The sequence below is a fragment of the Ochlerotatus camptorhynchus genome, unplaced genomic scaffold (assembly GCF_037179485.1).
Source record: "Ochlerotatus camptorhynchus isolate MF236.1 unplaced genomic scaffold, CSIRO-AGI_Acam_v1.1 ptg000423l, whole genome shotgun sequence".
Taxonomy (NCBI): domain Eukaryota; kingdom Metazoa; phylum Arthropoda; class Insecta; order Diptera; family Culicidae; genus Ochlerotatus; species Ochlerotatus camptorhynchus.
Genome location: NW_027040909.1, coordinates 903694 through 920024, shown reverse-complemented (window position 1 = coordinate 920024; position 16331 = coordinate 903694). Strand labels below are relative to the sequence as shown.

General features: G+C 39.5%; 1 protein-coding gene across 5 annotated transcripts in view; it reads left to right on the top strand.

Moving 5' to 3' along the window:
* The window catches only part of Pde8 (phosphodiesterase 8), a 379861-nt gene that overhangs the window by 351454 nt on the left and 12076 nt on the right, over positions 1 to 16331 (top strand). For all 5 annotated transcript variants that reach the window (XM_065233901.1, XM_065233902.1, XM_065233903.1 and 2 more), the window contains 6 exons: positions 3291 to 3401; positions 3467 to 3636; positions 3697 to 4093; positions 4161 to 4368; positions 4438 to 4583; positions 14404 to 14626. In XM_065233901.1, the coding sequence (XP_065089973.1) occupies positions 3291 to 3401; positions 3467 to 3636; positions 3697 to 4093; positions 4161 to 4368; positions 4438 to 4583; positions 14404 to 14626 (1255 nt within the window). The remainder of the gene's footprint in view (positions 1 to 3290; positions 3402 to 3466; positions 3637 to 3696; positions 4094 to 4160; positions 4369 to 4437; positions 4584 to 14403; positions 14627 to 16331) is intronic.

The following is a 16331-nucleotide window of genomic DNA, read 5'->3' as shown; positions in this document are numbered from 1 at the left end:
CCCTATTTGAATGGATTTGATAAATAGTCACAATTTGTTTCGTCTTTGTGGGCGGTGGGGAATCGAGATTACAAACAAAACACGTCGGCAAAGCAGCTGTCCCGAAAGCTGTATACGAATTTGCTCACAAAGATCGACTGTGTCGTCATGGACGACGAAACTTATGTGAAGGTGAATTTCAAGCAGCTTCCGGGACAGGAGTTTTATACCGCATCAGGAAAAGGAAGGTGGCTGAAATTTTCAAAACCATCAAACTATCGAAGTTCCCAGAAAAAATATCTCGTCCGGTCGGCCATATGCACGTGTGGTCTAAAAAGCGGCATTTTCATTACTATGAGAACCATCAATCAAGAGATCTACGTCCAGGAGTGCCTGAAAAAGCGGCTGCTATCATTCCTAAAGCAACATAATAGACCTGTGCTGTTCTGGCCAGACTTGGCGAGCTGCCACTATGGGAAAAAGGCAATCGAGTGGTACGATGCGAACAACGTGGTTGTGGTACCCAAAGATCACAACCATCCCACCCTATCGAACGGTATTGGGCCTTGGTCAAATGGAATCTCAAAAAAACTAATAAATCCATGGAAAACGAGCAGCAGTTTAAATCTAACTGCTCTAACTACTCTAACTAAATGCACACAAGTGCCGAGATGGGTGAAATGAACGCAGTTTTCAGTACCTTTTTCTTACCGTGTGGAACAAAAGTGATTCAGAATGCGCACTGCGTATAACTCAGAGAGATAGTCACTTCTACTCAGCGCTGAGTTCCTGCAGTTTTTAGAAATTTCTCCATACTTCTGAGTAGAAAAGACTCTCTCTTTCTCTCTTTCTGAGTTATTCTCAGTGGCCGTGCATAATATTATTTTATATAGGGGAAATGGCTTTAATGTTGGCCTATGGATCTAAGATTGGGACCATCGCTAAAAATCTGCTATTTATCAATTGTATGTAGATTGGGACGGTGCTAATGGATATTTTTGGTCACTATTGAAAATTTAGTCGATTACTAAATTTATGTATGGGCCCAAATAAGGCCGACTTTACATCCATTTCCCCTTGTTCGAATGTTTCGAACGAAAACATGAATATGGTTGAAATATATCGTCGGTCCGAAAGTTTCCTATGACTGACACTGGACGATTCTTACGATTTCTCCTAGAAGCTCCATTCGGCTTTTCCCAAAAGACCAATTGACTTACCCCATAAGTGTCTGCCAACTTCCTCTGGAAGTTTCTCTAAACTTTTCCTAAAAGTTCCATCCGACTTGCCCAGAAAGTTCTTTCAGACTTCTCCCGGAAGTTTCTTCTTCCCCGGGAATTCCTGGATGTACATCTCCCAACAGTTTATGTCTATCAGCTTTGACTGGAAATTTCTCTAAGTTTATTGATACCGGCCAAATCTGGCTAAAGATCTCGTGTAACTCTCGTCCATCCACATAAAAGTGTGTTAAAATTTGTGGGTGCCTATGGCATTTTTTAAAACGTGTTTTTGCAACTATTTATGCCACCATTTTTTATTTTTTTTACGATTGCTTTTCATACTGTGCATTAAGTGCGGTTTCAGTCTGTTTCTAGGCTGCATCGCCACGAAAACAGCCTCCTGCCATTATGACACTTGAGTGTGGAATATATGTACCGTTACTATTATAATATTTTTTTCTCCTAAATAAAACTTGTTAAGAGTATTGCAAAAAAAAAGTTTGAATTCCAAATTCACAAAAAAAAACATCAAAAACTATAAAAGATTCTTAATTTTTGTTTTACGGAACAGGTCGGTAAAAACAAATCTAATCGTTCGGTACAACATACCTATTCGGTAGTTTTGACAGTTGTATGTATGTATGTATGTATGTAAGGTAGCCACCATCCCTTCGAAGATCTTGTCTTGTATGCAGCTCCACTTAATAGCAAGATCAATTTGAGCTACCAATCTGAATTCACAATATCGCTGTATGAAGGGCCAAAAACGGTGGGGTGGACCCGTAAGCAGAGGCACTTACGCGAAATCCACGGGAATTTAAGAATCTCCTTCCAACGATTCGGTAGTTTTGACAGTTCATCTAAAAATCCGCTTACCGATTGTTCTGTAGTCATTTAGTTTACCGAATTCTAGTGCTCAAGGTGCCTATGCCGATCAGTTGGTATCCGATTCTCGAAGGGTGGTAGATCGAATCAATTTCTTTGTGGCTGATAATTAATCAGCCCAGCGTACGAATCTCCATTGAATGCTATGTATAATGTGTAATGTGTTATTTCCAAATTTGCGTACGCTGAAAAGTTTGCATCGTTTAATAAACCTTCTGAATTCATGCTGTGAAGTGCCAATGACAAATTTACGGGTCTCAGAACATGTATTAAGTGTCTGCTATATATTAGCGGTTATTTTTCACTATGTTGAGATGTTTACGTCACCACCCATGACAGCAAGATAATTTATTTAGAGAGTGAATTCATTCGATAAATCATCTCTTTACTTCGGACGGCCATCAGCAACCATCACCACTCTCAACCACCCAACCGACGGATATTCAGCTCAGCCACAACCATAAATTATCACTTGCTGATCCCCGTTTCTACGTCAGCTCTCTCATATATTCATTGTGCTGACCCGGTTATCCACGACCAAAACGAACGATGAGAGCTCTGGTGTGCTCTGGAGGGTGACACGAATCTAGGACGAGATAGAAGAATTCACCTCCATGCAGTGTTTTTCTACCACATAAACCTTGGAAAGAATGTGGCGCCCAACAAAGTAAGAGTGACACCTTTAAGGACAAGCACAGTCATGGAAGGAATAGCAAAAAGGGAGCCGAGATGACTCTATCATAATCGAAATCGCAAAAATTGAAAGATGAACGGATGTGTAGCAGCTGATATTATGTCCTACAGCTCGGATATTATCTTCGCTCAGGTGGTCTGCACGTTGTCCGGGACTGGGCAGTATTACCTTCCCTGTATAAAATGAGCGAACGACACTCGATTGGATCATGTAAGCCCTCGGGCACAAATAAGATGCAGTGTGGAGGCAAAAATAGTGACCAGTTCACATCAAATCACAAGATATGCGATTCAATTTACTGATACAGTCTTCATCGACAAAATTTTCTAGCAATGAACACCACCTAATGACTTTTATCGTCTTGTGGTGGCTAGTATAGGAAAGGTCCCGGTTGTTTTTGGGATTTATATCAAATCTATTTGCTACCTCATAAGACTCTAGATGATTATTACCTAGAATGAATTCAAACCACAGTATTACAAACCTGAACTTATTACACTTCCTTCTTCCAGGCTCTGTATACGGCATTGCATCGTTCACGGGAAGCAATTATCATAACGGATGACTCTTTGCGAGCACAGTACGCCAACCGGGCGAGCGAAAAGGTTTTGAACATGAAATTGGTAAGCCTAGCCATATGAAGTGTACACTTCCGAACCCCAATTTAACACGTGTTATCTTTCCAAAGGACGAAATCGTGGGCAGATCTCTCAGCGACCTGGTGACGGCCGATATTAGCAACATTTTATCTCACACCACTAGACATAAGGACTACGAAGGTTTCATCAGCACCCGGCGAAAATCACAGGAAACCCTGCACATCCACGTTCGAGCTGTACCTGTCTCATGCATTGGAAGGTTTGGCCTCTTCCCAAGCAATGTTCACAACTCAAATTAAAATTCTCCATTTCTCTTCAGAAGCCCCACACATCTAGTTTTAATATTGGAACAAACGAGCGGCACCACCTTATCAGCCCTTGCAAGCGATGCCCTGCAGACCTTGCCGCATGGTAAAGAGGTGGCCCGAGGTTCTCTGCACTCGATCCGACGGGGCAGCTTCGATGTGCGTTCGATCGCTTCCGATGGCCTGCGGCGTACCAGTTTGGCCAAACTTTCCCAACTTCCACTGGAGGCGCCCATTACCAAGGTTCTGAGCTTATTGGCTCAAGTTCAGGAGAACTGCTCCCAGGAAGAATCCAGACTGCTGGATCGGGTGCTGGAATTCCTCAAACGGGAGGGCCTCTACAGTCCCCAGATGAAGGAGATTCGAACTGAGGACCCGGTGGCAACGGATCTGATAGGGGCTTTGCTCACGGTGCGTTCCATATTCCTTGGAGTTTCTTTACCTTGCATTAATTTAATTAATTTTCTGATTTCAACAGCAAGGACCCACCAACATTCTCTCATCGCGCCGAAGTTCGAATGATTCCATAATCCGGGGTGGCGGTCGGCCCTCAACCGGCAGTATTGTGTTCACCAAAACCCGGGAATCTACACAACTGTCCGAGCTTCTCAACTGTGCCCTGAGCTGGGACTTTGAAATCTTCAAACTGGAGGAGCTCACGGAAAATCGTCCATTGGTGTGTTTGGGTATGCAAGGACGACAAGCATAAATTGAATTGAATAATCATAATCAATTAACATTCTTTAACTGTCCAGGTCTGGAGCTGTTCCGGAGGTTCGATGTGTACAATACCTTCTGCTGTGACGAGGTGACGTTCAAACTGTGGTTAATCGAGATAGAGAAGAAATATCATACGGAAAACACATATCACAACAGCACCCACGCGGCAGACGTAATGCAGGTAAGAGAGCACTCAGACAGGTGGAACGAACATGGAGAGTAATTGGAATTATCTGGCCCGTCTTGGTCCTTTCTGCTGGATGTTGATGATTATGATGTAGGCTTGGTCAAAGGCTTTACCTTTTAGTATTAACAATAGAATGATGAATGGCACTGGGAAAGATGAATGATTAGATTTCCTGAGTATGGTTTAGAGATGGAGATATATTTAATTAGAGTTGAGAATTGCTTCCGCTATTTTGGATCCCTTTTCGAAACACAAACATTTCAGAAAGTAAATATTTTTTTGCGAATCAGATTAGACTTTGAAAAAATGTATACACAACTGAATGGTCGTCTAAATGTCTTTTGAACATGTAATTAATTGTGACTTTACTTCCTTCTTGGAATATATAATAATTAAGGGAGTATTCCCTGCTTTGAAAATATCATAAAGAAGAGCATACTTCTTTCTTCAAATATTTAGCAAAGGAAATACTTCATTCTTTGAAGAACGTGAGCGCTTAGAGTAGAGGAATAAAAAAGTTTTTTTTTTGTTTCACACATCGCAATAGACTGAAATGAAATCCTGATCATCCTCTCAAAATTAAAACTAATTCAGTTGTATCCTAGGAGTTCCTTAGCCCTTTGATGTAAAAAAAAGGGAATTACAACGAGAAAAGTGAAATTTTGGTCCAACTTATCCCTGCCTTTTGCTGAGATAATGATTATTTTTCAGAACTGATGAAATAATTGGAAACTGTGACATTCTGATTGGCTATTATTGATTATGACTGAAGAGCATTTATTGCCCCAATCTTAATGGAAAAATGCAATAGTACAAATCATATATCTTGAAGTTGTGCACACATTGTAATAAACTTCATTCTATCTCTAACTGGGGAAAATTTCATAGTGGTGTATCTAACCGGTTTTGAGATCTGACCCGAAAACAAACATCCCGGAAAATGTTGTTCCAATTTCTCTGATTTTTTTTCCGAAATTCACATACTTCGAACATCTATACTATTTTAGTGAAATGATTAGGAATTTATCTCGGGGAAATGTCGGCTTCGGCAATACCTTAACCTATTATCGTCAGAGGGATAAACAAAGTCCTAGAGCACTCAAATTTGGCCAACACAATTTATCCACATGCCAAAATTGAGCTCTCGAGGACGTTGTTTACCTCCCTGACGATAATAGGTTAAGGTTTTGCGGAAGCAAACATTTCCCCTCATTAATCAATAAAAAATATAAACTGAAAAAATACTATTTTACCGAAATACTGATCTGCCGCTCATCGCAAGTCGGTCCCATTTTCGTTTTTATCAAAACTGAGTTTTTCATTGGAAGTGGTAACTATGGATCCATAGTTTGATAATAATGGATAAACTCAACAACTCGTATGGGTTAGGCAAAAGATGTGCGTCTAACTTTAAAAACTGTCGCATTAATGGCCCTTCGCTCATTTTCAACCTCTATTCAATTTTCATACTGCCGTACTCTAACGGAACTATCCACCTACCCTCTTCTAAAAGATCATTCTCTAGCTAATAAATTATCATACTAAAGCTTCATGTTAGCATTTCCAACCAACTCTCAACAACTTTGTTTTGTTATTGTTTTGAAAAACAGCCAAACGAGTTGTCCCATTGCATAAGAAGCAATGGTTGGAAGCTAACTTAAAATGCGCGGCTTACGGATTTGTGCCGTGGGACGGACTTGCCATGAGCTGCAGTAATTGCCGGTTATACTACATGTAATTTCATACCAGTCCCATATGAAAAAGTAGGCATTGTGAAAATGGTAGTCGAAGCTACGAAGTGCAATTCCAATTCAAATACTTGATAAATCATAGTAAATTTATAAATATATTTTTCAAAACAAAATCAGTTGCATTTAAACTTGCATGTTTTGTTATATCAGCAAAAAATATGGTAGCTCAAAAAGCAGAGCTGTTATTGGACCCAGATCTTGAATTTCAGGATGGGATATCAGTCTCATTACTTTGCTTGAGCATGAACATTAGCATGAGCATTGACGACCATACATTTCAGTAGTTGCTACTTCGTGATTGACCAGATTTAGCGAAATTTGCACAAATAACCATATGAATGGGTTTAGAGACCATTATCAGTGTACACTATTCGGAGAATCTATATTTTTGAGGTCAATAACGGTGCCGGCCACGTCCTTACGGTCATCGGGGAGGAAAAGGATTGTTATTTCAACAACCGTTGCTATTAGAGACCGAGTATACCTCCGCATCTCCACGGTTGTCACGGGAAGGACGTTTTTGTTAGTGGGAAGGGTAAATTAGATCTGGATTCATATTGGAACGTGCCTGTTAGGCAAATGATGCGACCCTATCAAATCAGTAATGTAAAGAGGTTTAGGTTTTAACCCACGATCTTCTGCTCAGTAAGCAAAAACGGTCGCTCTAAGGCCACCGTGCCCCTTACATCACAACAAACTACGACCAACGATGGTTCATTATCGGTTACAAGAAGCTATTACAATAAAATGAAATCATCAAGAGTAGTTAACTATGTCTTCTGAACCGACTCAGGCGTACGTCACATTTGTATAAATATACTTATTACTTTTTTGAATCGTTCATCCAATTTCTGTTATTAACGATTTTCTACAATAGAGGCCTGGCTATATTAGCTTAGTAATGGAATGAGACTTGGGTTTTAACCCATGATCTTCTACTCATTAAGCAGAAACAGTTGCTCTACAGGCACCATGCCCCTTACATTACCACAATCTACGACCGACTCAACAAAAAGTTATTCAAATGAAGCGACGTTTCTGAAAGCAGCCAACAATGTCTTCCAAACTGGATCATGCATGCACCCTTTTCAAAAATCATGGTTTAAACTATTCAACTGTTGGTTATTAACTGCGCTTTATGCTCTCGGAACCCAACGAAACCGATCCCTCCATTATCGAGCATCTCAAAACCACAAAACTCCACGATAAAATATGATTAAGTTTTCATTTGGTATGTGATATATAATAATAATATAATAGGAAGTGTGATTTATTCAAACTCCACCTTCACTGTGGTGCCCTTTACACAAGGATAAGCGATGATCCTTTAGACCTAGAGCATAAAGCTAAGGAAAAGCGCTTATGCCTTCATTAAATTCTACTTTTACGTGACGTTCGTTGTTTCGATTTCGTCCTTACGTAAGACGGGAACAGAATCCATAAAACATTCACATTTTTGGGCTACTGTACCCCTTTCTTCACGCTTGCCTATTTTACCAGCGTACACATATTGCATATCTTTTAAGCTATCTCGACCGAACTCTATTGCGTTTTAAAACGACTGTTTTCTCTTTCATATTTCGTCGTCAAAACTACCAAACCCCACAATCAAACACGACCCGCCGTGACTACCGTCAGTCTTCAACCACGGCCCTCATAATCATGTTAAGGACACACCTAGCAACAAAACAAAAACTTATCGGTCAAGTGCCAAGCTTGCATGTTCGATCGCGACATTTATTTTCTTAACGAATCATGCTTCAACTTGAAAAAAAAATCATAATGAATCATTCATAGACACCTAACCGTAAGAAACCCGAGAAACATGCTTCATGTGATCGAGGTCATCCCTCTGACAAATGGGAATGATGAAAATAAATCTCGATTACTCTCCCGAAGGGACGCATCCGCTCCCGCAAACAATGCATCCGATCCCCAATCAGGCGCAACACCACCATCAGATAGAGGAAATTTTCCCCTACCTGATAGTGGCACAGCACGCGCGGGTGAGCCACCAGCCACACCAAACTGACCATCAAACGCACTGCCCACAAAAGCAGATACGCCCCCTCGAAAACGCAATAGAGAAATGTGCGATTATTAAAAAATTCCCTGATAATAAGACCTACACAAATATTGTCAGAAAATAAAATATTAAAGTTGGTCCAAGGGGTATTCAACTCTGCACAATTTAATCTGTGCCAAGAACTTTGAAAGTGCCGAAAGCTGTGTCAATCGTTGTGCCGATCGTTGCGAAATAGGCCGAAGTGTATCAATCAAGGTGTCAATATGCCATGAGTTTGGCAACCCTCAAATTAGACTTTTGTGATTGTGTTTACATTTTCTATTTCTCTAGTTCATGAAAATGGTTCATGGCAAACATTAAACTTCATTCTCATTAAAACGAGAGCGAAGTGGGTAGTGGAAGAGGAACTGGAAGCAATCCAACCTACTAGGTGGGGTAAAAATCAACCTCCTTGGGGATGATTTTTTTTTTTTATATAATTCAATAAAGTCCCCTTTTAGCTCGATACACTTATTCAGGCGATTTTCCAACTTCATGATCCCGTACGAAAAGTAATTTTTCGGAAGGTCTGCAAAATACTCCTCCGCGGCGTCGATGATTTCCTCACGTGAGCGGAATTTTTTTATTGATGAGCCATCTTTTGAGGTTTGGGAAGAGATAATAGTCTGAGGGAGCCAAATCGGGCCAATACGGTGCAATGCCCTTGTGCGGCGGCAAGTGTTTTTTGCAGAAACATAAAAAAAATGGCTTCATATGAGGCCGTTTTGCAGCGATTTCGGCCTTCAATCGCTCCAATAATGCACAGTAATACTCGCTGTTTTTCCTTTTTTCGAGGTAGTTCACGAAGGGTATACTATGACAATCCCAGAAAACCGACGCCATAATCTTTCCGACCCATCGAGTCTCCCTGAGGCATAACATCTCTGATCACGTCGGTAGCATTGATGCTCAGCACGGAAAACAATCGACGGAAAACGGAAAAACAAATCAAGGAAAAAATCGAGTAAAAATTTACTCAGTCTAATCACCAATTTTCGTCCTACCGATCAGAAAACATCAAATATATCTATGATTTCAGTGTTATCGATACAACCATACATTTGGTACAGTACTTTAAAAGATGATGATGGTCCCACCTCTTACCCCTACAAAGGTTTGAGCTGGACGAATTATCTTTAAGATAATTAAATGTAAACAGGTTTGCAAAAAATCGAACTGGTTACATTTACAGATATAAATTCCCTCTAGAGTTTACAGTTGCTTCACAGCGATACAAATGTAAAAAAGCTAAGGCGTCCACCTCTTAGTTCGGCTTTTTGTCCACCTAAAATATGCATAAGTATTACAAGCGATCAAGAGTTAATGAATAATCAACAAAGCATCCTATTACACAAGCAACCCCGCAATCTGATGCTATCATAATATTCAGCAAACCCCCGCCATATGCCAAAAAACTAACTACTAACTCAAGGTATCTTCCAAATAAGCTTCAAAATTGCATTTTTTTTATCAAATTTTAAATTCAGTCCTTTATATTATTATTAGACTACTTTTTTTAATCTACTACTATTAAATCAAATATTGAAAATCCATCATCACCATCGTGGCGAACAGAAATATTTTTTGCAGTTCAAAAAGTCGTTATGACAGCTATCCATATAAAATAATCCTTAGAGATAGCATCGTCAAGATACATAATTTGTCAATTCATAAAAAAAAACACTGGATAACTGTTCAAAAGACAGTTTTAACGTGTGTAATGCAGTGTCTTTTAAATTCTGTAAGTGTTGCTGAACGTTTTATATGTCTAGGCATCGAATTGAAAACATTTATTCCTTTATAATATAATGAATTTTGTGAAGCACAACTCAAGAAATGTGGTGTTCTTATTTCAGCCACTTCTTCTTCTTCTTCTTCTTCGCTTTTCAAGCTTATTTCATATCGCATATAAGCTTATTGCGTGCTCTCAACTTAGTGTTCTAGATGCACTTCCACAGTTATTAATTGAGAGCTTTCGATGCCTGTACCATTTTTGCATTGGTATTATTGTGTGGCAAGTCCAATCATACTTCTATGCCCAGGGAAGTCGAGAAATTTTCCAACCCGAAAAATTCCTAGACCAGACCCGGAATTGAACCCAGCCACCTCCAGCATGGTCTTGCTTTGAAGCTGCGCCTTAACCGACTGAGCTAAGGGAGGCCGCGTTTCTAGCATTATCTCTATGAAAGTCACTTACTCTTTCAATTCGATCACACCAATATCAAGGCAACACACTACTTTAAAAATGAACACTCAAAATCAAACGCATTATTTTATTCTGCAAGCGGTGTAATCTCGATATTTGTGTTACATCGGCCAAAAATAAAATGGAAGGGCAAAAGTCTAGATGAGGAGCGATGATTGATTTGTATAGCTATATTTTACTGGCAATAGTTAAATCGTTTTTCAGTCGACATAGAATTCCATACTTCTTGACAATTTTCTTGATGACATTGTCAATGTGAGAGTTGAACTTAAGTTTGTCATCAATAATCACGCCTAGATATTTAATCTCGCGAACGTGATAAATAGTCTCATCATAAATTACAACAGAGATGTTCTCATTTACTCGATTCCGTGAAATTACCATAAATTTAGTTTTACTTGTATTCAATTTCTACTGCTTATACTTCAACCATATACTTAGATAACGCAAATGCAAGTGTGAAACGGCATCATCTAAATCCTTAGCTGCAACGAATAACACAGTATCATCTGCAAAAAGATTAATGTCGCAAAATCGTTAAACACGTCTCATATCATTAATATACATAATAAATAACAGGGACCCTAATACACTTCCCTGGGGCACTCCAAGGTTATTCCCCACGGGACTGGAAACAGAATCATTAAAAACAGCCCGTTGAGTTCTGTCAGACAAATAGCTTGCAAACCATTTATATGCAGTACTCGTAATTCCAAAGCACTTGATTGATCTTAACTATAAGGGCTTAGACATTATTCAAAAGCGCGTTTAAGATCCAAAAAACAGTCTCTTTACACTCCCAGTTATTTTTCCACTTCGCTAATACCAAATTCAACGTGGTTTCACGTTACTATTTGAATACTCCATCTTCTTCTTCTTCGCGTGCTCTCAACTTAGTGTTCTAGATGCACTTTCACAGTGATTAATTGAGAACTTTCGATGCCTGCTACCATTTTTGCATTAGTATAATTCAAGAGCCACATGTGAAAAGGGTATACAAGCTTTTTGTAAACAAACCTTTGTAGGCCCTTTTCTCTCCAACCGAGGGTCGCCCACGCAAACCATCAACATCATCAGGAAGGGGAAAGTTGACTCTACCCGCTTATGCTAATGGTTTGCGTTGATGTCATATGGGTGGCGAGAAAAGGTTTGTTTACAAAAAGCTTGTATGCCCTTTTCACATGTTGTTCTTGAATTGTGTGGCAAGTACAATCATACTCTATGCCCAGGGAGTCGAGAAATTTTCCAACCCGAAAAATTCCTAAAGCAGACCACAATGATTCATTAACAAGGTCCAGCAAGATGCGGTCAATGACATGAAAGCAATCTTGAATAACTCTAGCATTAACATTATCTACTCCAGCCGATTTTCCTAATGAAAAACAAATAACTTTAAGTTTATCTAATGTAATTGGGTGAAAAACTTCAAATCTACAACTACTTTTAACTGGCTGTTTTATTTCGTCAGGTTCATCGACCAATTAAATGGATTGATTAATCAATGAAACACTGTCTACAAAATAATCATTAAACTTAGCAGCAATTATTTGTTCTGATTGTTCTAATGTGCCATTGAAAGCTATGGACCGCGGTTTGCAATTACTAGGTTTTTATAAAGTTTTTAAAATTGTCCATAACTCTTAGCTGTTGTTTTAATGCTGATGAGTTTTTTTTATCGATTGTGAATACTTATTACACGCTATTGTGTACCTATTCCAATGATTGTCATTATTTTATCTAGAAAACTTTTTGTACCATTTTTCCCTTTCCTGTTCAAAATTCAAACGAATCAATTTTGCCATTATGAAGAAGTAAATTCGATAACATTCCTTTGTGTTTGTACAAAATTGAAACCACTAGTCCGAGTTTGAAATCAGCTTGGAGCTTGGTTCTAAAGACCATTTTTCTCTCTGACGGAGCTACAAAATAGTTTCAACACGGTAGTAGTATTCTTTCAATTTTTCTTGGCATCAATTCCAAACGCGTCCCTAAAAATTTCAATTCAATTATATTGCCTAGAGCTAGTCTCTCACATGTCAAATTTGAAACACCACTGTACCATGTTCATTAGAACACATGGCGTGTGGAAGCATAATCATAAAATCATCATTCCATCATCATTAGTGGTAACTGCAGTTATCGGGTATCAGATGGGTAACGGTGCAACATAAATATCATTTAATTGAGGGATGCGAAAGCCCGCATAATGTACATACACACTTTTTTTATTTTCAAATTAATCACGGCGACGTCAACCGATAATTGACAATGTCCCTTTTCAAACAGTAGATTCAAATTAATTGTAATTGAAACCACATTTCGTGCATCACCAGTCCATTAGAATAATTGAAGCTCACTGTGATTTCTAGAAATTACCAATTAAGAAATCACGTTCCCCAACCAACGCAACACAACGAAACCTATTCAAATTACGTTTCTCGTGCTAAATCGAATTGAGCATTCTGCCATTGGCCCTCACAGAACCACTTGCTGAAGGAGGATAAGAAGGGTCGTCAGCATAGAACCTCATACAATAAGCTGCCCAATTAGATTGTCAATCCACCGTGAGCCGGTTTCTATCACTCAAAATCCGATCACCTATTATACGTATGAATCCCAAGAAAGGTGGGATACATTAAACTACCTACACACACATGTAAGGTGTATTATATTATTAACCCGGCTTAAATTTGTAATTGAAATGTGAAACTACATGAACCCCATTAGAAAGTTCTGACTCCAACTGGGATTGATTCCCGCTGGGAAGGCTCATTTCCTCCTTCGGGGACTGTCTAACTTCTTTGCGGATAAATGTTAAATCTGAACAATACACCCTGGAGAAATCGCTTTAGACTAGTCCTTGTGATTTGTGAGAGGAATTTTATCACATCATCCAATCCAAATGAATATGCATTAAGGTGATTCGTTGTAGAGCCCACAAATGGCCACCACGTAAGATATACATGCACTTCCACTTCGAATTTCATGTATGCTGCGATGTAACAAACGTGGAGCAACAGTTTTATTGTGGTACGTGTCATGGAAGCTGATATTTGCGCACTCTCAGCGAAACACCTTGAATGCATAGGAGGGATTCTTAAATTCTTTGCAAATGTTTTATACCAAATTTATTTTGAAGAAAATCAATTAAATTCATAAAATGAACTTACATATATATTAAAAGATTATCTGTCAACTCTTCAAAAGATTCCACAGTGGACAATTCTAAAATAACTATACCTGCACATACACACAAACAGCTCCAAACAAGCATAAAACTTTATCTCATTAAATATTCATCCAATTTGGGACTGGCAGACGGGTTGAGTGGATTTAAAACATTTTTCTTTATTTCCTTTAGCTGTCAAGCACATAAGAGCAGTGGAGGCTAGGGAATAAATTTTTCATCGTCCTGTTACTAATAAGGAACATATTTCTGATGGATACAAAAGATACAGCCAGTAGGAGGAAATCCTCACCGGTTGCTCTGAAAATGAAAGGAAACAGTGAGGAAAGGCCTTAACCTTCCACATTCTTGTCAACATTTCTCATTACAATGCACGGTTTCGCAAAAGGTGAATAATTCCAGAAATAATTTAACCGGAATTACCTTCTCGCAACCCTTTCTCGAAACAAGTTTTGCCACAAGCGTTTACAGACGTTGAAACAGGATAAGTTTCGTCGAAACTCGGTTTACGGCATGCTTAAACCGCGCGTTTTCCCAAAACAAAAAAGTATTTAAATAGCGGGGATTATTCAGTGTTATTTTGCTTTCTTCCGAAACACTTTCAGGCTACGGCTTGCTACCTGCAGCAGCTATCGAATCGCGAAATCAAAGTGATGGATCGGATGGACGAGGCCACCGCCCTGATTGCCGCAGCTACCCATGACATTGACCATCCCGGCCGTTCGTCGGCTTTCCTGTGCAACTCGGATGACAGGCTCGCGCTGCTGTACAACGACACCTGTGTGCTGGAGTCACACCATGCGGCAACTACCTTCCGGTTGACGTGGGGTAAGTACACAATTTTACGTTTGTAGCGAACAGTCGACAGAATTGTGTCGATGAGTACCAATTTTTTGTGTATAGACCAATCATATTTACATTATTTGATTAATCACATGTTATCATGGCAGCAGTACACGGGACGAAAAGAGTACCTAATATTGAGTTCCATTCTCTCAAGTTACACGAAACTGTGCCAACTTAATTTTGAGTTAACACGCTTGAAGTTGTTGTCCATCAGTTTGCTTTCAGCTGTTGACTCAGCGGCAGTTGTATCTCTTGGTGTCCATCGCGTATCGACAGATGTTTACTCGATCACATGATTATTTTGGTGCTTTTTGCCGTTGCCGTTGGAAACAAAATTTCGATATGGTCGAAATAAAGATCACTCTTTATTTTGAAGCAGGAGATAAATCAGCCTCTAGCCGAAAGTCTCCGTAGTAAAAACATCCAACCAATGAATCCATTCTTCATACCAACATGGAAAGACAAAGCCACACACTTAGAAATAACTAAACTTAATTCATATTTCAAGAGAGACATGTGAAAAGGGCATACAAGCTTTTTTAAACAAACCTTTGTAGGCCCTCTTCTCGCCAACCGAGGGTCGCTTTCGCAAACTAATTACATCATCGACAACGGGAAACCTTCCCTTATCCGGCGACGTTGATGGTTTGCGTTGGTGTCATATGGGTGGCGAGAAAAGAGCATAAGAATGTTTTCTTACAAAAAGCTTGCATGTCCTTTTCACATGTTTTTCTTGATTTGACGTAAATCATGGAACGTGAACAGACATTTAATGTAAAATTAAGTGCTCCAAAACTGAAACATACGCAATTCGACAAAAAATGCGTGTGATTGAATCTATTTTCTCATTTCTCTCAACTGATTCTTACGTCATATAGGCTGCTTGCACAGGTCGGTTTCAAGGCAGCGAAATTTACATGACTTTTTCGTAGTGTGCAACCATGGGCGAGATTGAGAATTTCGTGAAAGCACTGGACGAAAATCCAGGTGACAGGGATGCAACGTACAAGATATCAGAATGTGAAGCAGTGTTTATCAAGCTGAAATTTTAAGCAACTATGCATTATGCCTTGATGCATAACTCCTAGCAATCCGTTTTTAATTATGCTGCAGAGATGTGCCTCGACATGTACACAGGTGTGTGAGCTGTATACATGGACGTGTAAATGGAAATTCCCTCCTTGCCTAAGTTTGCTAAATTGGATAGGGAATATATTTTATGCTGGGAATAAAGATAAACGCTTCTTATGTTAAGAATGGTCCATTAATTATGTCACGCAAATTTGGCCCATTTTCAACCCCCCTCCCTCTTTGTCACATTTTTTGTATGGACCTTAATTTTTTTTTGTATGGCTCGTCACAGTTTTCAAAACCCCCCCTCCCCCCTAAATGTGTGACATAATTAATGGACGACCCCTAAGGCGGAGGGGTACCAGATAAATTCCTGCCCCAAGCGGATAGCTCGGAAGCAGAAATAACCGCTTGAAATTCAACCGGACGTGGGGAAAAATCAGGACAATTAAAAGCAATTCCAGGACAAAGAAGATGGCAGCCCGCTGGATAGCAGTAGGCGTACGCTGGTGTAGTGGCTGGAGGTGCATCGTTGGAAAGCAACAGACATGAAACTAAGGAAGTACTAGAGGTGCCGCATGATTTCTTCTTCTTCTTAGCATTTCATACTTATTGA